Source organism: Leptosomus discolor, chromosome 2 (assembly GCF_034619465.1).
Source record: "Leptosomus discolor isolate bLepDis1 chromosome 2, bLepDis1.hap2, whole genome shotgun sequence".
In the NCBI taxonomy this organism is placed as follows: domain Eukaryota; kingdom Metazoa; phylum Chordata; class Aves; order Leptosomiformes; family Leptosomidae; genus Leptosomus; species Leptosomus discolor.
In genome coordinates this window covers 124,757,795-124,779,591 of record NC_141392.1, presented here as the reverse complement: position 1 = coordinate 124,779,591, position 21,797 = coordinate 124,757,795, and the positions used below count along the sequence as shown (strand labels likewise).

Sequence of the window (21,797 nt, the reverse complement as noted above, 5' to 3'; positions counted from 1 at the left end):
CATTACTTATTTCCAGGTTTACAATTAGAAACAGGCTCTGATTTGGTCGAAAATCTAAACTGCAAGTTTTCAGCGTGTGAGTGGCAATACTACTGCATCTGACCAGGCAGGCTTTTAAAATCTATTTGGTCGCCTAATTTCAGGAAAAAACCCTTGCTCTATCCAAGACAACTTTTTTGAATGCCAGATGCATCACCGAAGGTACCCTGAATGTTGCCTGGGAATCAAAGGTTTAGATATGGTTAATAAAGGCACAGCTCCTTTGGCTTTGCTGCAAAGTTACAACTGCTTGACAATAGTTAACAACTGGCTCGGAAACAAAGGGTGGTATTTTTATTTCATTCTTTGGCACTGGCACTCAGGTGTAAACCTTTTATTAGAGTAAGTATTTTGTGAGGAAACAACATTCATTTCATATGTTAAAAAAGAGATCAATGAAAAAATTAGACACAACTTTGCAAAAATCGGTGAAAAAAATACATACAGCTTTGCAAAACCCCTCCTGTTTCCAGAAGCAGAGCTGGGCTATCACAAGTGAAAACAATAATAAAGGCAGCAGTAGGGTGACTTCTTTTTTTTTTCCTGGATTGAGAAAAACACAGTCAGGGTGAAGCAGCAGATAGGTTTTAACCACATTGGTTAAAACCAGGCCTGATTTCGCTTGCTGTTATCTGACTCGAACGGGGTTGCACCAGCGTGAACCTGGGCCGGAGGCAGCGCAGGGTCTGCTGAGCTCAAAGCCACAAAGGTGAACCGTCCGCCACACTGGAAGAGGCAAAGCCTAACTGTTTTCTGTCAAGCCTTGCTTTGCAGACATGCAAGCCTTGGCCCTACCTTTTGAACACGGCCCCGAAGCTCATGTTGGGCCGTGTCACCACGTTCTCCCTCGAAAGAGCTATATTTAAACACAGTCTGTGGTTTCAGTTGGAGGTAGAGCAGTGTGCTCAAGCCTGGATGAATACGTGATGTCTGGCTGGTGGGTTTACACAGACTTCTCCTCTAATATCCTAAAGTTCACACCCCCTCAGACTGCCAGCTTGACTCCTACATGGTTAAACGTGCTTGCAGTGCTTCTTTTTCTTTCTCTGCGCTCCTTCGATACGCTCCTCTGTCTCCTCTTCTTGCCTTTTGTGTTGCTTCTTATGGCGTTTCTTTTGCTTTGCCTCATAGTCCCTTACACCGAGATCTTCCCCCTCAGATATTCCCGTATAAATTCCTCCATAGCCCGTATTTTCATCACAACTAATCCCTTCCCCCTCCTGCTGCTCTTTATGTTTCCTTTTCTTTTTCCCTGAGTGAGATTCACTTAACGGAGCATCCAGTTCCTTTCCATTCAAGCCACCTATCTTAGATTGTTTCGCTTCTGGTTTCTCGCAATGCTCTGTCCTCTCTGCCTCAGCTCTCTTCTGCTTCTTCTTTTTCTTTTTGACTTTGGTTCTCAGTTCTTCTGAAGGCTCCAAAACTTCGTCAGCTGTCGGGCAGGAATCATCTACCTTTGTTTCCGTTTCGTTCTGGGGTCCCTTCAGTTTCGCCATGCGCTTGGCGAAATATTCCTGTACAGTGAGAGCGCTCTTCACTGTATTGTAACCATCTGCGGGCTCAGGGAGCCAGCAGTTTCTCTGCTTCTCCTCCTGGGACTGGGGATGGGTAATATCCTCCTGCAGGTGAACAAAGAGGAGCAGGAGTGAGAGTCAGAAACAACGGCTTTAAACATAACGTGGGGTTTTTTTTTGCACACTAATAAAAAAATATTAAAACCCAATACGGTGCTTTGAAAATTAATTGTGAAAGTATAGACTTGGGCAGAAGGGGGAGGCAGCCCTTAATGCACAAGATCACGTAGGTTTAGGGAGAAGAGGTGGCGCTACGGGAGGCAGCAAGAGAATACAGAACAAGTCAATTCTCTGTTGCTTTGAATTTCTTAATGTTTACCTACTCCTGCACAACTCTTGGGGATTATGTATAATACTACCATACTCAGTGCATCACACTCACTTCACAAAGGCACAAGCCTCTACAAGATACAAACCAACATGAAAAGTAGTGCAGTACAATCTATTAGCCCGTGGCATAAAGGAAATCCCACGCCTGGAATCCCTCTATGGCAAAGTGCAAGAGCCTATCGGTATACGGAGCAATCCAGCGTTGAGGCATCTCCTCCATCTCACCTGGTCTTTAGAAATGTTTGTTTCGTAGCTGGTTTACTGTCATTGTGTCCTAGATGTTGTTATTTAAACATGCTCCATTTGATCATACGTTATCAGATGGCAAAAACAACATCACAGGTTAGATCTTACAAGGCTTCTGCACACACAAAATAAATAGCTGCTGAACTCTAGCTGCAGGTGAGTATAAAACCCGCCTAGTAGCTAGAAAGTAAATATAACACAACAAGCAAAGTAAATATAACACAAAAAGCAAAAACTCCAAATAGCTCTGGAGCTGGATGTTACGTATGGCACGAAGAGAACTGACTCTGAGAAAGCAACAAACGCAACAAGATGGAAATAGGCAACTTGTTAAATTATCTGTGACTTACAAACTAAACAAGCCAAAAAGGCAGCTGAAATTCAGATTTGTTGACATGGACACTGAAGCACACAAAAATAACCCTTTGTGGCACACCCTTTTGCGTGGCAAATATCACAAAGGGCTTTTGGAAACGTCCCAAATTTTACACTGGTTTTCTGTGAAGCCTCGTACGAACTGCAGGTAAGGACGCACACCTCCCTCGACGGGAAAAGCTGAGCGGGTAAGAATTGTGTAGAAACCTTACCAACATCTGGCCTACCACACGCCTCTTGAACGGGAGGTAATCCACAGCTGTTACAGTCAAATGTGGTGTGACAGAGATATTCACTACTTTTTTCTTCATAAATGCATAGGTAGATAAGAGCACCCACTCTGCCCATGCACCTTCTACGTGAACTGAAGTGACTATAAAATGCAACCAAGTCAGAGCAGTAATATTTCACGCCCACTTTCACTGGAATAAAACAATACAGAGGGTGAAGGCCAGTAGCAAACTGGGAGATATAAAACCACTTATCGCAACACTTTATAGTTATTGCATGATGGTGCAGATAAGTGATCTGGCTCTCTTCAGGGCATCGTTAAACTTGCTAGCTGAAGTGGGGTTTATCAGGGCTCGTGAGTAAGGTTTTGCAGGTCTGAGTCCTTATGCATCCGTAACCTTTACTTACACGAGCAGGAATGCAAAAATTTGTGTCATTAGTGATGCATTACGAGTAGCGATTTCCTCATACATCTGCTTTCAAGAGAACTATTCCAGTGGAACGAAAGTAACGCTACACTTGAGATTCCAGTCATGTTCATGTGGGCACTTATAAAAATCAGGTACTTTTCTTGTAGGAATACCTTGTCGTGTACCTTCAGGGAAGTTTATGAAGTAACTGAACTATTGGACTTCTGGCAAAGAAGTCTGCACAGTGATGTTGAACACGGGGGAAAAACCCGCCTGTATCTCCACACAGCTACACGTACAGGTTCCACTCCAAAGGGGAGCTGCAGTACAAGTTTGACCAGACAGAATCCACGGAATAAATGGATCGAGCTACGTTTGTAGTCGCTCTCTTTTTAACGAGATACACCTCCCAACCCAAGCAGGCAGCGTTAGTGCGGCTCAAAAATAGATGCCCTGCTAAAGCAGAGTTAAACAGGTCACTTTCTTTTCCTTTTCCTTCTACCCACAGCAGGATTTTGACACCTCGTATTGCAAAATGACAAACAGTCTCCCGGGTTTTCTGCTGCAGATGCCTGCCAGAACAGTCTCCCTCCCCACCCCAATATGTAAAACGTACTTGCGACCAGAACACCGATTACCCCCTGGCCAACCAGGAAAGGATTTTCTCATTCCCTTGGTGACTTCAAGTCCTGACAACTTAATTACTGTAATTGAAGGCAAATATTACTTGAACTCTACACATTTCTTTTATAAAGTACATTAGGCATGAAAAAAAAACGTTCCTTTGGTTAAGCTGAGGAGTTCAGAAGGTATGCACGATCCCAGAAAAGAACCTTGCTCAGAAACTCCTTTATTGATAAGAATTTTAATAACCATGGGCCACTGAACACAGAACCAACGGGGCATGGAGACAAGCGAAGAGGTGCCAACCCTAGAAAACCTCTCGGTTTAGGAAAAGCTTATGTGAAACCATAAATCACCTGGAAGGGCTGTTAAATGCCAGAAGCGTTCCCCCTCCCGTGATGTGCCTGTCCTAGTAGCCATAGGAACAACATTTAACTCTAAACATGGGTTTTCTCTAACCTCTCGACAGAAGACTCACAGATTATGCAACTCCTCACCTGCTTGCCCCAACACACGCATATAAAAGTGTCAAGGAAAAATAAGATATCATATTTTAATGCTGCAACTTCTGAAAAGCAACTTATTCCACAAGACAAAAGAGAGAAAGAAACACTTCTGCTCCAAAGAACTGACGATCATGTAAAAGGAAAGGAGCACTTGTGCTCTGACTGGTGGGAGGCCTGAAGATGGGGCTTTGGAGAAGGCATGTTTGTCCACACCATCAGCTCCAAAACTGCCAACAAAATCGGGCTGAGAAGATGGAAGTTAAAAGGAATTGGGAATGCTGGCCTCTAGGGAATTGGTAGGACGGTCCCAAGCAAGAGAAAAGGACTGCCTGAAACATGGTGTTAAATGTGGAGTGGTTTGAGAGGAAACAATAGAAAAACTCAAGGAGAGGCTGTGAAGTGTACAGGAAAAGATGAAGGTCAATTATAGCCAGAAGTCCTCTGTAAATATCATCTGTTTATGTAATTAGTTAAATGTATGGAAAATAATTTGAAGCACATAAAGCACTCTAAGTACCACCGTTGTGTTGTTTTTTTTCTGCCTGCCTTCTTCACTTGAGACACACAATGCTGATTTAATCATTAAGTTATACACTAAACTTACAGAGCGAAATCCTGGTTCCCTCGAGTCCTGCAGGATCAGGATTGCACCTCTAAGGCCACCTTTGAGCCACAGTTATTTGTCGAGTAAAAAAATAGGGGATCATGGTCAAATATCTAAACAATTCACATCACATCGCGAAAACAGTCTGGCAACAGTAGAAGCCCGAAGTGGAAAGGCATTTAGACACCTCAGGACGTCAAATGAGTTTGAAACCCAAGTATCTTTGGAGATTTAAGACCTCAGGTTGAAGACTTAAAAACTGAAAAGAAAAACTGCATCCACACGTTACTCTTAGGAGGATAAGGGAGATACAACCAATCCACAAAGGGTGCCAGTACATAAGCAGCTTGGATTAATTCAGCAAAGTTTCCCTTCGCTTCAGACTGCAAGTGTTTCTTCCTTAGCCCTTAAAAGCTTAGAACAGAGGAATCAAAAAATCTACTACACAGTCTCAGATTTGCCACATACGAACTACAATTACTTATGTCGAGTAATTTCACAGGCCTTTGCGTCCTCCCTTGCAAATGTGGGGGGATGAATTCACAAACAATTTTGTTAGCTCAAATTCTCAAAAACGACACAAAAGGCAAAGTACAGAAGGGGCGAGCATAAAGGCGGAACAAAGCTAAACTATCATTTCAGTAGATTCTCACTTAAATTACAGAAAGTGGGCTAGATGAAGTGAGCAGAGGTTAAACCTCTAGCCCGAGCTACAAGGCAACCACACGACCACTCACAGCTTTAAAACGCAACGACCCCTTTCTGCAGTCTGGCTGAACCACAGTGATTAGCTACTTGTTGAGAAACCGTAACAATAAGATTAATATAATCCAGTCCTGTTCCTGCCACTTCAGATCCTCGCTGCAGAAGTGCGTTAGTACGACCCCCACGCAGCGCACGAAACTTGACGGGCAAGAACCGAGGGCACCCCTGTATCTTTCTAACCCAGGTCTACCTGTAACGGAGAGAAGCACAGCAGATCATTCATGAAGAGACACTGCGGAGCTTTGCAGACATTAAGGATGACAGAGTCTTGCTTTAAGGAGTTGACAACTTAAAGTTAAGTATAAGCATAAACATTTGGACTGGGATCAAACAGGCAAGAGAGTGAATAAAGACTTGTGGCATGACGAGTTTAAGCAGGATTAAAATAAATACATGCATAAATAAGGCCACGCACCATCAGTTCTGAAGTCAATTCTGGCGTAAGAATAGGTACCCAGGAGGCTCTAATGTTTTCAATTTACCTGATTAAGATTGGTGTACTGCAGACAGCTTCTTATGAAGAATATGCCCTGGTGAGGCCACACCTGGAGTGCTGTGTCCAGTTCTGGGCCCCCCAGTTCAAGAGGGACAGGGAACTACTGGAGAGAGACCAGCGGAGGGCTACGAAGATGATGAGGGGACTGGAGCATCTCTCCTACAAGGAGAGGCTGAGAGACCTGGGGCTCTTTAGGCTGGAGAAGAGAAGGCTGAGAGGGGACCTTATCAATGCTTCTAAATATCTAAAGGGCTGGTGTCAAGAGGATGGGGCCAGGCTCTTCTCAGTGGTGCCCAGTGACATGACAAGGGGCAATGGGCACAAACTGGAGCACAGGAAGTTCTCTTTGAACATGAGGAAAAACTTATTTACATTAAGGGTGGCAGAGCCCTGGAACAGGCTGCCCAGGGAGGCTGTGGAGTCTCCTTCCCTGGAGATACTCAAAACCCGCCTGGGTGCAGCCCTGTGTGACCTGCTCTGGGTGACCCTGCTTTAGCAGGGGGTTGGGACTAGATGATCTCCAGAGGTCCCTTCCGACCCCTGCCATCCTGTGATTAATGGTAACAGACTTCCAACAAAGGAAGGGCTGATGAAAAGAGAAAAAGGGCCAATTTTCCCCTGTGCTTAGGAGGAAGAGGAGAAGCAGCAGCAGATGTAAACTACTAACACGCAACTTTGCTAGCAGGAGAAATCTACCAGCATAGGTGTGAAGCCTCCACAACCACTGGGAGTCTCAGCCACTGAAAGCAACTCAGACAACTGTCAGGAAAGCGTTAGGTAGAGTTAATCCTTGCTTGGAATGGAAAATGGAAGATCTGGATTCTCGAAGCAACTTGCAGCCCCGTAATGCTTTAAACACTTCAACAGGGATACAATTTGACCTCCTGGTCAAATAAAAGAGGGTTTAACGAAAGAGATGAAAAGCAGGAACACTAAACCTGGAAAGAAATGGTAAAAATTCAGGTCACCTGCAATTTCCTTCTTTTGTTGATCCAGGTATTCTCATCACCAGGATACCTCACATAACCACAGCGAGGTTTAATTTTATTACTATTTATACTGAGTGCCAATATAGCAAGGAATCCACTTACGGGAAATGGAATGAAAATCCTGAATGTCTAATACCTGGCCAGGCTGTAGACATGATAGCGCTTTTAAAAAGGACAAATTCCAATTACTATAGAGAAGCACTTTCCTGTTTGACTCCATTAAAATAAATTCTGTGCTAGAATACACTGAAAAATCAGCTGCTATCTTGCAGTTGGATATTAACTATGATACTCCACATGAACTATCAGCTCTGTCTCTTATCCAGCAAGGACAAGGAGAGAGGTTAGGAAGTAACTAATGGGAAGCGGGCAGGGAAAGACGTTTTTTAAAACATCCAACCGTTTTCTCCATGGACTTACGAAGATCCATTTTTTGCTACAGTGCAACTACAAAGGAAAGAGCAGTCAGACCGCTCCTCTTGCAATCAAAAATTTGAAGGAATGTTGTTGCCGTAAATCTCTGCTTAGAGTAATTTGGGGGTTATTCACAGCCTCATTGACTGGCAGTGACCTCTGGAGGTCTTTAGTCCAGCCGCCGGCCTGGAGCAGGACCGTCACCCATGCTGGACCTGGTCGGCTTTTTGTAGAGGAGCCACGGAAACCTCCAAGGACAGAGGTTCCACATTCTTTCTGGGTACGTGTTGGGATGCAGCATCGTATCCTAGTGAGGAGGTTTTATTGCCACATGACAGTACCCGTTTTGTTCCACTGTATAAATCCATAGGAGCTTGGTTTTCAAGTACATTTACACTGTATCTGCTGACTCAATTTTTTATTTCAGGTTTAAATTCCGCAGCGATGCGTTTCTATTAAAACTGTGCTCAAATTCTCCCAGGCTGTCTTGTAATTCTATCTTATATTTTTGCCAAAAGCTCATCCCTCAGCAAGCGGCGAATTTTAGCATTTTCATTTATTCTCGTAATTTACACATTACTACTGCTAAAATAGAAAGCCACCATCTCTCTTACTGAATGTAATCTCCAGGTATCCAAAATACCATTTGCTCGTCATATAAACAATACATTTTTGCTGTCGTAGGATGTACTGGATCCCAGCCTGTTTCCATCAATGAAACGGGAGCCGTACAATAAGCTGTTAATACTCAGCCGGGTTTTGCCTTCAGCCTGAAAACAACAGCGTAACAGGAAGCAACAGGGTTGCAAAAGTGCAACAGATTAAATTTTGGCCAGAGACTTGATTACAACGATAGCCATGGGGATTCATTCCAGCTGTCATTATCAGATCCTGGTCAGTCCTACAGTACTAACAGTTATCATACCAGCAGTTACAACACCTGTATTTATAATGTCAGCTTGGGATCCCTGATACCGTGTCGCACAGAGCACACAAACTTCCTCCTACTGTTCTTACACTTTTCAGGAAAAAAAAGCATTCATTTAGATTTTAGCAAACAAAGGCAGCGAGTATAATGCACGAGCAGGAGGCAGCCTGTGAAAGGCTAAGGGAGAATACGCAGAGTGAGGTGACGCACAAGAGGTGCGGAAGACTGAAGGCGCACAGGGGAAGAGTTAAAAAATCAGCACACTGCAGAGAAGAAAAATCCTTTTCATATCTTCAGAGGCAGTTAGATATCCTTGTGACATCTCGTTTCACTCTAGCTACACTGCTGAGGCCAGCAAAACCTCTTTTCCTTTGCTCTTCCTTGCAAATTACATCTGTGCGTTATAGAATACAAACAAAACTAAAGGAAGAGATTTCCCCTAGGATCTCTCCATTGGCACGATACGGAGGTCCAAACATAGTGACTTCATCTTCCCAGAAGCACCTAAATCAATTCTAACCGTTCTGTTCTCACCTTGAATAACAGAGGAAGTATCGTCCGGCAAAGAGAGCACAGGACTGGGAAGGTCACGTTTCCCAAGTTCTCTTCCCAGCTGGTGGGAAACCCCGGAGAAGGAGTCATTCCCTCCAGCTCTGGCACAGGCTATCAAAGCACAAAACACGCCTTATCAACTATATGAAACTCGCAGCAGAGCTAAGAGTTTCGTTAAGTGTTTGTAAAGTGCTTTGAGATCCTTCAAAGAGGTATCACAGACATGCAAGGCACCATGCAAGTACCGAAATAACCCCGCTGTTCCACTCACCTGGCTGCTACGTGGCCACGACACTGAACAGAGAACAGACACAACTTTTGGCTGTTCTGCGATATACCTGTATACAATCAAATCATCGAGAGACTCCCCAATAGAATATTTTAAAGCAGTGGGCAGGACTACAGTCTAACCCGTGCAGACTGGTCTTTTCGTCATGTACCCATACTTTAAACGTCAATGCTTTCAAACGTCCAGGACAGTCATCCCAGAAGGGAAGGTATTGTCCACCTGGCAGGGGTACAAGGCACGCTCAGAAGCAATTCAAGTCTCCTTCACGTAGGAGTTCACTACTGTCATGTCACGCCCTGGGCACTTTTCGTTATCCCTTTATAATGTGTGTGGAACAGGCAGCTGCTGTTAATCCTTTCCCATCAGGATTCAAAGGACCAAACCCTTCTTGGTTCTTGAGTTCAGGATTTCTTCCTGGACACCACAAACAGAGAAGAAAGTAAACGGACGACATGAGAAGTAACAAGTGGGCTGGGCCAGCCAAATTGTGAATACAAGCAAAGGTATCAACAAGGGCTCTGAAGACTTAAGATGCTGAGACAAGCCACTGAGAGAAAGGATGCAACAAAAACCACCGCAAGTACCCAGAGGAGAGAAAGGAGTTCTGGCAGCAATTCTGAGAGCAAACACAGTCAGCAACCCAGCGTGGCTTCTGGCGAAGGAAACTACGTGTACTTTGAAATCTGAAAGTAACACACCTACCTACCTACCTACAACTTCACTTCCATCCCTTTTCTAATAATAAATGTAGAAAAGCCTATCTGTGTGTAAATAAAGTGCTTCGAGGAGAATTCGAAGCCGATCATTTGAACGGCCAAACCTTCGCTCCTTTCCCCTTCCCCTTGGAAAATGCTTCTCAAAAGGAAAACACACACTTGAAACTCTTCCGCTTCTTTGCTCCGAGAGGGTAATATGCTAGAGAGCCGGGCCACGTATCAAAAGCAAGTCAGACCTCTGCGCGAGGGCACAGACATTTCCTGTTTTTCAGCACAAGCAGTGGCCGAGGAGCTGCTGAGAAATACCTTGTGTCACTTTTTAGTCACTTCTTTGTTAAGAGCGCCTGCCATCACGACTCGGTTCCTTCGGAGCAGGTGTGAAGCAGTATTCGCTGCACAGGAAAATGAATCAGAACAGTACAAATTGAAACAGCATCGACCATAAATACAAGCAGAGCCCTCCTGCTTGAACGCGTGCAGACTAGAAGACAGATGCTGAAAAACAAGACCGGCAGCAAGAACGAGAACTGAAATCTGAAAAACAACTGCAGGGATGCGTATGCACATTGTTCTCATCTCCCCTGTCTATATGACCCTGAAGAAAACAGTTTGTCTGGGGAAAGGGTTTTATTTTTCAAGGAATCACACCCATGCGGCGTACCCACAGTTTATAGGGATCTTATTCTTGTTTTCGGGAATTCAGACAGCGCAGCCCTGCAACTATAACCAAGCCAGACACAATCTCCCTGCATTTCTTTCATGAAATTCTGCATTTTTTCCTCCACTGCTGCCTTTAGTTTTGGCGCTTCCTCGCACAACTGTTCCGACAAGTCATCTCCTCAGATCAATTCAAATTAGCACTCCTCCTCTCCCCCTACAAACCAACCCAACTCTTCCACGCCATGCTTCACAACGCTACCCCGTTTTCAAACACCGATGCGTTTAACACTATTGCCCGTGTCCTACCTTACCCTTTTACTATCTGCTGTGTGTAACATCCTGCCCTTGTTCTGTCCATCATTTTATTGTAAGCTCTCTGGGGAAGCAATTAGCCCACATGTGAGCACTATATAACATAATTAACAAATAATAACCACCGAGAAATGTAGGCCAAAAAAGCAATGTTATCAGAGCAACATTTCTGCAGAGACTTGTATTGTTCTGTACTCGCTTGCAGCGTTAGCTTCCAAGTTTCTGGAGGCACATATTACACTCCAAGCAGCATAAAAGCAAAGGTGAACACTGTGCTTTAAAGAAGACATAAGATGTTCTGACTTTATTTGGATTTACAGGCTTTGCTGGTTTTCCACATTCACTAACACTACCAGTAGCATTTACACAGAACACTACAGTCGACATATTTCAGAATTTGAGGTGAAAAGCTTATAATTTGGTTCTAAATTAACTTTGGCAACAAGAGTATCAATGGAAGGAAAGACAGGATGACTGTAACCGTGAACAAGACGCAACACAAACTTCGTAAGTGACATCATTTAGCATGGAAAAACTGCTTGAGGAGGCAAGGACAGAACCTCTGTTCTTGGGTATTCATCCCCACACTCCACAACAGCTAGTGGGGAACAGCAGCAATTGTTGCTGTCCTAACAGGGAAAGCCTAAAAAGTCCCTCTTATTTCAGCACGAAACAAAATATTTCCCATTCCTGAGGCTTCCTACTGTAGGACAGGTATTTCAGCCTCTTGCACACTTGCTAGAGAGTCCTGGGTATCCTTTTCTTGCTGTCTCTGTCCCCTTGATACTGAAAAGTAAGTTTGGATGTTAAGGTGCCAAAGCAATTAGGCAAAGGTTTCTAATAAGCCTGAAGTAGACTTCCCATTTCACCCGGGGAGCTAAGGAAGCATAAAGAAGGAAAGAAAAGGAGAAAGGATCAGTTTGGACTGGTTGTTGGGATGAAGAAAGACTGCACTTCGCACGTACAGAGGAGGAATAACACCCAGGAAAGAAGAGGGAGAAAGTATGTGATTACCTCTCCACATTTCTCAACCTTGAGTAGGTCAGCAATGGTGACCGTACTCTGAAATGCTGATTTTAGACCCAGCAATAGCTGATCTTGCCTTGAAACACCAAATTCAGGTGGTCCCCACTGAGAACACGACAGTGAACAGAACATTCCAGCCACAAAGCAGGTGGAAAACTTGTCGTCAAGCAGTTGGCACTACTTTATGGGTAATCCCTGGAGACAACAAGTGCCAGCATGACCTACGCAGCCTTGTAGCCCGAGCAAGACGGAGCACGTGTGCCGTGACCCGTAACAGAGACGCCGGCTTTTCATGGTCACTTTGTGAAATCTTTGTGCAATCTTTGGCAGGACTTTGGCTCTATCAACCTGCAAAACAACCCCTCTGTTTTAACCCAGGCAAGCAAGCCATTTGAGGAGAGAATCGCTTCGATCAGCATGTACACTAGCTACATGACCAAGGCCTGCTTCGATGCCAAAGAAAATCTCAACTATCCAAGGGAAGGAGACAGGTCTTGCGCCTCACAACTGATAGATAGCTGCATGACGTTGAGACAGTTTGTACCCTCACAGTCAGGGTCTTATCTCAGCTTTTCTGCTCATAGGCAAGTCAGCTCTGATCTCCCAAGCATTAAAGGAGAAAACATTTAGTTTATTTGTGTTTCACATCCGTACCTGTCCAGACTGCTCATGGGTTTACATTACTTTCCTCCCCTCGGAGTGAAGAGCCTCACTTTCCACCTTCAAACCCCTCTCCAGACTTAAATTTCCTTTGGCTTGCTTTCCACAGCTGACCTTTGTGTTTTGTACTATGCTTTTCTTGCCTCCCTTTGACTGCTGCACCTTGCAAACCATAGCCTTCATTTCACACCCTTCTTGGCTGCTTCCCTTCCCCCCTTACCTTTTTTTTTTGTTGTTTTTTTTTTTTTGGTGATGGTTGCCTCTATAATTTTGACCTGGGTGAGTTTTAAAGACACACACGTCTTTCATTACGCTAAGTATTAGCTTTATGGCACTGCATAAAGATTTGGCGGTAATGTACAAAACGACAACGAGAAAATCCCCGTGTCTGTAATTCCAAATAGATTTCCTAGGATTTCATTATTAGCACTTTATGTAATGCCCTCAGGGGAGTAAAGTGCTCTATGGTTGCCCAGTGAACCACACAAAACACATAACCTGTGCCTCAAGGGACTTGCAGGTTAAAGCCATGAGTGGATACAAAACACCACAAATAATTGCCAGGTAGGCAATCCCGCAGGCAGCGCGCACGTTCCAAGCCCGAACGTCTCCTGGCACAGAAGCTTTGAAAAAGGAGTGGGAATGGGATACTTATCACAGCTTAACAGCAAACTGCTCCAGGAATAAGCAGCGAAATGAGGAGAAGACTCAAGAGGAAATGTCCAATTAAAGGAAAGACCAATTTGCTCCCAATGTCTCTTTTGCTCCCAGTACTCTGCTGCCTACAGGCCAGCAAAGGCAAACGGCGTACGCCACAGCCGCCGTCTCCAGTCCCCCAGCCAAGTCGTCCCGTGGAAAGGGAAGTGGCGCGGGCTGGGGTCTCAAATCCTTAGCGGAAGGCTTGGAGTAGCTCATCTAGATGTCCTAAGTGTACCGAAGCAGAGAGAAACCAGATGCCAGACGGCACAGAAATTCTTGGTTTACGTTGAGCACTGAAAGGGTGGAGAGAACAGAGGAAAAAAGACCCTTGCCATACAGCCCTGAGTGGCCTAGCATTTAGCAAGAGCGCAGAAGCTTTGAAAGATGTTGTTTGCCCCCAGCTGGACTCTAACAAGCCACCCTGAAAAGCTGCTTTCTCCTTTTGCTTTACCTCCTTTCAGTCAGTCTTCCTACTACCCTGCTCTAGGTGAGCCCTCTGCTAATCCCTTCTGCTACCTGCAAAAGCTGGGTGGTGCCTCCACCTTGAGCGGAGCTCCACCACCAAGTCAGCCAGTCTCAAGTCTCAGCAGTGACTCAGCAATGCCAGCTCAGTTTTATTTCTTCCCTTCATTACCCCACACTTAATGCCATAAGAAAAGAAGGGGGTGGAGCCACGGAGTTTTCAAAGAGGTCATTCCAAGCACAGATGAAGGTCACGGCTACTGCAAGAGCTGAGCTACGTTTTTCATTTGAAAAAGGATAGTTGTAGTAACTCTAAGCAAAGCAACTTGGCTTCCTGTGGCTTTGCATCTTGTGGCTGGATGACCCCCTATCTAATGAAGTGCAAGTTCTGAGAGAAGCTGTTCCTGTGGTTACGGCATTCGTAACGGCTTTCCTCTGCATGGATTCTCTGATGTCTAATAATACAGTTGAGCCCAGCTGGGAAAACAATCTGTCTTTCTTTTTTATGTGAGCATTTATTTTCACAAAGAGGAAGAACTTAGTATTCGCAAGGCTGCTGTCTGCCTATGTAATATGGCTGAAATCAGGGAGAGAGGGCAGAATAGATAAACAGAAGAATCACACATGGAAACCAGGCTAAAAACGAGGTAGCGCTTTTAAGTAGTCCAAATGACAGCAGAAGAAATTCAGTGTTGATAAATACGAATGCACTTGGGTGAAAGACAATCTAATATTAAATAGTACAAAAATCAGGAAGTCAGGACGTTATTTCATCAGTCTGCATTTCATCAGCCCATCCATCCTGCTACCGAGAGTTCTGCCCATCTAAAACGTGGTATACATTAGTAGTTGGACAGCATTAAAAGCAGCGTATCGCACAGTTAGAGCATAAAAAGAAAATCCATGTAACGCTGATTAATGAAGTCCAACGTCCCCAACAGTAAAGCTAAGTGTGCCAGCACTGCTCACCAGTAATGCACACTCCTATTAGCTTTGAACTGGCTTCTCTGATGTATCTCCTTCATGAGAACACGATCCGTGCTAAAAGGCAGGTGTCGGTTTCAGATGGAAGTGAGGCTCAATGAGAAATTGGAAAACAATAACGACAGCACAAGCCACCACTAAAGACGACTTAGGGTCACTGGCTGGTTTGGGGCTGAAGCAGACGAGAAGCAGTCACAGAGCCTGCTCCACCACCTTTGCTGCAGAGGAAATCACCTCTGGAAAAGGGGCAGTAACACACAACTGGAAGCGGTGAGGGTAAGGTGCAGATGGCAGCCAGTAACACCACTATTTTTGCAGCAATCAACACCTCTTCAAGGAAAAAAGAATCCATGCTAAGTCATAGGTGGTAAGAAGCCAACGCATCCCTAAAGAGGTGGGATTGTTCAATTATTCTTCTGGATATGAGCATTGCAAATTGCAGGCGCTAACATCCATGTTACAACCTGTTATCAACCGCAGCATGTTGAAGGGATTAAGAGCTAATGTTGCACCACCATCCCTCTTAAAATCCTCTGCCATGCCAGGGTCTTCCAATTTCTCAGCTTAAATATCCACACAGTTGCAACATCAGACCAACTTTGTTTGCACCTAATGAAAAGAGGTGATTCACTTCCTTTCAAGGAGCTGCACCGTAAAATGTTGATTAAAGCGCAAACTGCCCCCAAAATCTAAAGCAGGAAAAAAAAAAAAAAGAATACAAAGTGAGGTGTGAAAGAAGATAGGAGTCGAGGGGAAAATCAAAGCGGAGAATTCACCAGGAGGTAGAGATTTTATCAAAGCGATTGGTTCATTAGGCAGAAAATTTGACTGTGCATTAACACTGTGCAGTAGTGTTCTTCGTTAGTGAGTTCTTCAGGGCAGACACCTTTGTCTTTATACTTGTAAAACACCAATTAGTATCTTGGGCAGACTACAAACAAATCAACATTAAAACAAAGCAGCGAAATAGAACCATTTGTATATCCTGTTATGCCTGGAGTCACCAGGACAGATTCAACTCTCTGGAGAGAGACCATATTCTCTTTTCTCTAATAGTCTTGCTCATGTGTGCAGCCCGCCTGTAGTAGTTAAAAAGCACAAACTTTGATTTCTCTTTCTCTGTGCTCCGGTTCAGAAGGAGTTCACCATAGGATGCTGCTCTGGGAATTCTTGTTACACTTTTTGTGTATAGGTATTCAAGCCAGCTTTAAATGAGCAACGGTAGAACTGCAGGAGCAGAGTCCTGCCCGCAAGCTGCAAAGCCCACCCAACACTGCACGGCCCTGTGGCACCACTGCTTCCCCAACGTGAAACTGAGGGTACCTGTGACACGTCCTCCAAAGGGCTATGGGCACATCTGGGAGTTGAGAGACCGCTGGAATGGTACTGGAGGACTGTATAGGGTGGAAGGAGCCAGACCTGGCTCAGTCTTGTCCATATGTCAGGCTAGGAAGGGTTCCTGGCACAAACTATCTCCAGAAGTGCAAAGGGGGTTTGTCTTGGAGAGTAACAGCTCGTTCACTACAAAGCACAGTTTGGGAGGGAATTTACTTATGTGGATGACTGGTCACCAGTACGCAGGAGAGAAAAGGAGGACCAAGTTATCTCAGCAAAGGCATACACAGCTACTCAAGAGAACTTAATCCAAAGCTACCGCAACCTTCCCTATCCAATACAGCATCTTCCCCTACTCCACGCACACACACTTTCTAAACCAGAAAAGCCATTTAATATTGTTTCACTCCCTAAAACATGTTCAGAGGAAAGGCCAGCCACAGCAAAAACCTGTTGGTTTAGGGTCACGGTAATGGTTAAGACACCACACTACAAAGTCAGAGTCTGAGCCTTCCCCCTGATTCACACTAAAGGCTGGTCAGGTTGTATTCGCTGTAAGCAGAAAAATGGTTATTTAGACTGACGATTGAAAAAAGCTAAAAATATGCCAGCCACATCTCTGTCTGGCATGGCAGAAGCTATTAAAACTCTAATACAAGCAGGAATGCATGATTTGGGGTTTATGATTCCTAGAGCCATGTTAATGTCAAAGCTTGGAAGAGAACAATGGACTTACCTCCGCATTTTGCTCCCTATGGTAAAGAAAGAGTGATCTTAGAGAGCAGCGACAGAGATGCCCTTTCTAAGAGCTGAAAACGCCTTCCCACGTTTAGTCTGTGGTGTTCACGCTAGAGAGGCACCCATTTAGTGTCTCTTTTAAACACATCTGTCAAGACTCATGTGAGCAGAGCTGATCCCTCTTAGAGAAAAGGTGATGGATTTGATGAGCCCTTAAGGTCCTTTCCAAATGTACTTCCTAGGAAAAGAAACCTAACACATAGAAACACAGAAGAGAGGAACTAGTAACTGCAGCCTGCGAGTGAAAATGGTTCCAGATCACCTTGTCCTGAGAGCCTCTGGTGGACGGCAGCTCGGTAAGAGGAAAGGGTGAGATTTAGACATCTCCTGAAAGAGTTAAATATTCAAACAGGCGATATCTGAATTTTGAAAGAATTTGGCCACCAGAGCTACTTCCCTGCCACAGTTCCAAGAAGCTGCTGCCAACGTTAACATCAGAAGGCAGATACTGACAAGTTTTTTTTGCCCAGTCAGATGCCGCTATTGACACTCATTTAGACAAGCCAGTACAAACACGCATAAATGGACATTTTCTATAGCAACGGCTTCCCAAGTAACTAAGGAATTTACTGACAGTCATGATATCTCTGGCAGGCGGGGGGGGAAGGCGGTGGGGTTAGCTTCCCAAATGTCCTGGGGCACGGAAAAGCTGATGCGACTCACGTAACAACGGTTCCTACCACGCCGCTGAAGCCTGGGTAGTTTGAGAGATGAGTGACAGCCTCCCCGAGGTGTGCAATACGCAACAGGCACTACTGCAACTTGGGACTTCTGGGCAGTGGCCAAGGGATGTGGAGGATGGGTGATGAATTACAGTTGCAGGCCAGGTTCCTCACGAGAGGACAGAAGTTTTTGCAGAACTGACGGCCACTTGAATACTGCTTTAGAGTCAAAAGCAAACGGCAAGTTTTCTTACAGAAGAGTTACTGACCGGTTGTTAAAACTCCAAGCAATGAACTGTATCCCTTCTACGGGAAAGCCTCAAAATGCTTTATCAGCGTTAGACCCGAACAGGACTGAACTACTGTGAAAAAGGGAACCTCGCAAAGAAACGCAAGTAACAAAGCTACAAATAATGAAGGGTGGGTGGAACTACCATCCAAATTTCTGGCTGTGCATTTTATGCCCCGGTTCATAGCGTACCCATCTCACCAGATGCTAGTGCAGAACCTAAAACTGACGGAGAGGGAGGAAGCTGGCCTCGTTTCGCAAAGTCGAGGGGAAGGGTGAGCTGTGCCCAAGGTGCGGCATGTTCCCTCGCAGACTGGGATCTGCACACCCGGTGCTCAGACCAGTTTCCAGTTTTGCTGTCTCGAAGAAAAGGGGATGAGGGTGTAAAGCTTAGAGCTGAATTCTCAGCTCGAGCTGCTCCGCTTCGCAGAAGACTGGCACCAGCACCCCTACATTCGGATTTTGAATCCGAAACTGTCAAGATTTATGCCTTTAGTCCATCACTACTCTGAAGGCAGAAGAAAATCCTTGTGTCTCAACACGTTTAATCTGGTCTCAGATTCACAGCACTTTAGGAAAAGATTTTTCAACTTTCACCAGCAGTTGTGCTTTTGTCTTTAAAGCGGAGCTGAAAATAATACGAATCCTGGAGAGCTGATAGCCATGTGAGAAAGACAATGTGAAATGTTCCAAGATGATTTTTTAAATACCAGAAGAGAAGGTCTGGATAGGTAGCTGACAGTCTGCTATAGACGACAGATTAGCCAACTCTACAGGGTACAATTTGCATCTGATTCATGGGGACTGGAAGAGAACTAGAAAGTTGAGATTATAATGAGATTAATCATACGACTCTAGGGATTCCATACATCCCGCTGCTGAAGGGTCCTAGAGCCGCTTTGTACTATCTGAGCTGCATTCAGGAAGTCATTTGGGGTTTGCTAGAACAGAAACATATCTGACTGGAAGGAGGGAAGAGACAAAAGTTTGCTGGTTTTCCCATCAGCGCCAGCCCGTATCAAAGTTATGTGACCACGACCTGAGATTACGGACTGTAGTAAACCTCAAATTCCAGACTAGAGCTGAAAAGCTTTGAGATTTAATGCTCATAATTCACACAGCTCTCACATTTACCAGGAGTGACTGTTAAGAAAAAAATAATACAAAAAAAAAAAATCAATCAATCTGGAGGAACCGTTCTGCATCCTGAAACAAAGGGAAAGGATGAGATCATACCTATTTCTTCAGCCTTGGTGAGGTCTCAAAGTTAACACATGAAACAGATGAGGAGACTTGCATTAGCAAGGCGTGCCAATATCACAGCAATAAATAAATGTTCAAATAATAACAAGGCTGCCCCTTCAGCTGATGTGGCAGCATACTACACCGCGGTCCAACCTGGGCAAACTGCATTCATCCCAGGATCCTTGGGTAATTGAAGATCTGGCGCCACGCTTACCTGAAGGCAAGACTTCAGAGCCCAGCCACTCTATAAAGCGCCAGGTTGCCAGGCACACAGTTAATTAGAAGAGAAATACTGTGCACTTCCAAAGTCTCCTTCCCACTGTGATCTTCTGTGTTGAACTTGGCATTATCATGGCGTTCTTGGGCTGTTCTACCAACAGGGACAGCAAGGCCCAGAAAGCAGTGAAGCAGTTTGCCCCAAACTGTACAGCATCAATATTTGATGTGGGAGTTCTGGTTTTGTTCCTGGATTTCTCTTCCTGGGCTTTGGCCACTGAGATATATTTCCACACGCGGCCAGAACGAGAGCAGCAAGCTGGGGCTTCTTGTGCTTATCTTAATGTCGAAAATTAGGAATGAAATCTAACCCCTAAGTGTATGAGAAATGAGCCGGTCTAACCAATTCATAACTGTGTTTGTATTTTTCCAAGAACTAGTTACTAACCCAGGGTCACAGCACAGACCCTGGCTAAGATCCTGCGGTCCAGTCACACCAAGGCTCAGGCAGTCCTGGTGGAAGGTTCTCTTTGCTCCAATTCACATTCCCTTTGACATAGACCCTTCATTTCTAGGTCACATAAAGACAATACATAAAAGAAAACCTCTGATGTTAGTCTATAAAGACACTCACTGTCCAAATAACCCTTTCTTTGAGGACAATTTTTGCCTGACCTTTGTTCCAAATCTGATAGCTCAACTCCGATTTTTATAAAACTCTCTTAAAAAAAAAAGAAAAAGAAAGAGGTGTTTTTGTTGTTTAAACTAAATTTACCTTCTGGTAGAAGTCTAAACAAACGAGAGTTGTGCTGAATTTATGCCCTTTGGGAAAAAAACCCCACAAAACACTACAACGTCTACAGAGACGTCTATTGACCCAGCAGTTATCAGAAATGTGGGGTGTTTTTTTTTTATTTGCTGGCACAAAAACAGCTTTCTAAACAGCCAGTGACCCACTTTCACCTAGCTGGCCTCTGAAGTTGAGAGAAGATTCATACCCTCTAGACGTTAGAGGCTCTGTTTGAAGTCACTGCTGTCAGGAGATGGTCAGTTTACGTCTCCTGTCCTAGGACAGGAAAAGGATGCACTCTCAGCTCCATGTGTTGCAGGGAGATAAGCACAAAGATTTCTGTCCTATGCCCTTATCAGCTTTTCCTGCTACTCTCCAGAACAGACACCACCAAGACTGGCAGTAAAAATTAAACTCGCTTAAGCAAAAGGAAAAAAAAAATCAAAAGAAAAAAAAAAGACTCAAGTATTTCTCATAACTGTAATCCAAAAGGTTGAAGTTTTAAGAAAAAACTTCATCTTAAGATATTTGGGGACACTGGAAACTACCTAAAATCTTCTGTATCCTCAGTACAAACTGATCTCCTCCTCGGATACACCCAAGATGACTTACATTCTAAAACGTATCTCACTAGTTAAATAGCAGTCTTTACTACATGGAAGACAGAAGTATTGCCCTTGCAAATCAAACCAATTAGCTGGCAAAAGGACATTCCTTGCATATGGAAATTATGTTGATACATGAAAATATTTCTTCCATGGTTTCCTTTGCTTTTCATTCTCTCTCTGCTGCTGCCTCCTTCTCTTTATGTTACTTCTGTCCTTCCACCTTGGTTTCTTCGTGCACAGAGGACAGGCTAGACCGAACCTCCAAGGACCTTGGTTGATCTCCTATCTTTCCATCGCCTGCCCACATACGATTTAATTTATGGGTGCTTCAGCCTCCACCCTGTGTAAAACTGGTGTTCCTTCTTGTTAAAACATTGTCACCTACATGTGAGATGGATTTAACATCACAGTAGCACCTTGGTCCAATAAAGGGATTTTACAAAGTTAGAGGTTTCTTTCGAATCTTGTGGAAGATGCAGTTGTGCTTCCCAAATTCTCCTCAAATACTACTCCGGCGGGTAAGCAGCGCTGTCAGGATCACACATCCATGCCTATCTATATATGTATGTTGTGGTTTTGACATCTACTGACACAACAACCAGTTTCACCTTCCAGGGATGGTGCAAACTGCCTGTGCAGTGCAGGTCCAGGAATCAGACGCCACCAGCCCTGGTTTTACACCAATCGTCCCAAGTGATAGCAAGTGGACACATATACATCGCAAGTGCCCCTTTAGGAGGCATCCTCAACTAAGACTTATCATAGGGGTGATAAATACACCTTCCAGAGAGAACCCAAACTTCCTGTCTCTCTACAAAGCCCCACATGGACCTACCAACGTATATAAAAACAAGTACCATTTAGCATATATCAGATGTCCTTGTCAAGTGGCATCTTTCAGAAACACCAGCAATTGCTCTCACGCTCCTCCTCAGCCCTCAATATACATCATTATTAAAATTA

The 21,797-nt window shown here is 44.4% G+C and overlaps 1 protein-coding gene across 2 annotated transcripts in view; it reads right to left on the bottom strand.

Moving 5' to 3' along the window:
* Positions 1 to 388: 388 nt before the first annotated feature.
* Positions 389 to 21,797, bottom strand: part of PINX1 (PIN2 (TERF1) interacting telomerase inhibitor 1) — a 62,618-nt gene continuing 41,209 nt past the window's right edge. For both annotated transcript variants that reach the window (XM_086461691.1, XM_086461692.1), the window contains exon 7: positions 389 to 1,658. In XM_086461691.1, the coding sequence (XP_086317817.1) occupies positions 1,053 to 1,658 (606 nt within the window). In that variant the 3' untranslated portion in view covers positions 389 to 1,052. The remainder of the gene's footprint in view (positions 1,659 to 21,797) is intronic.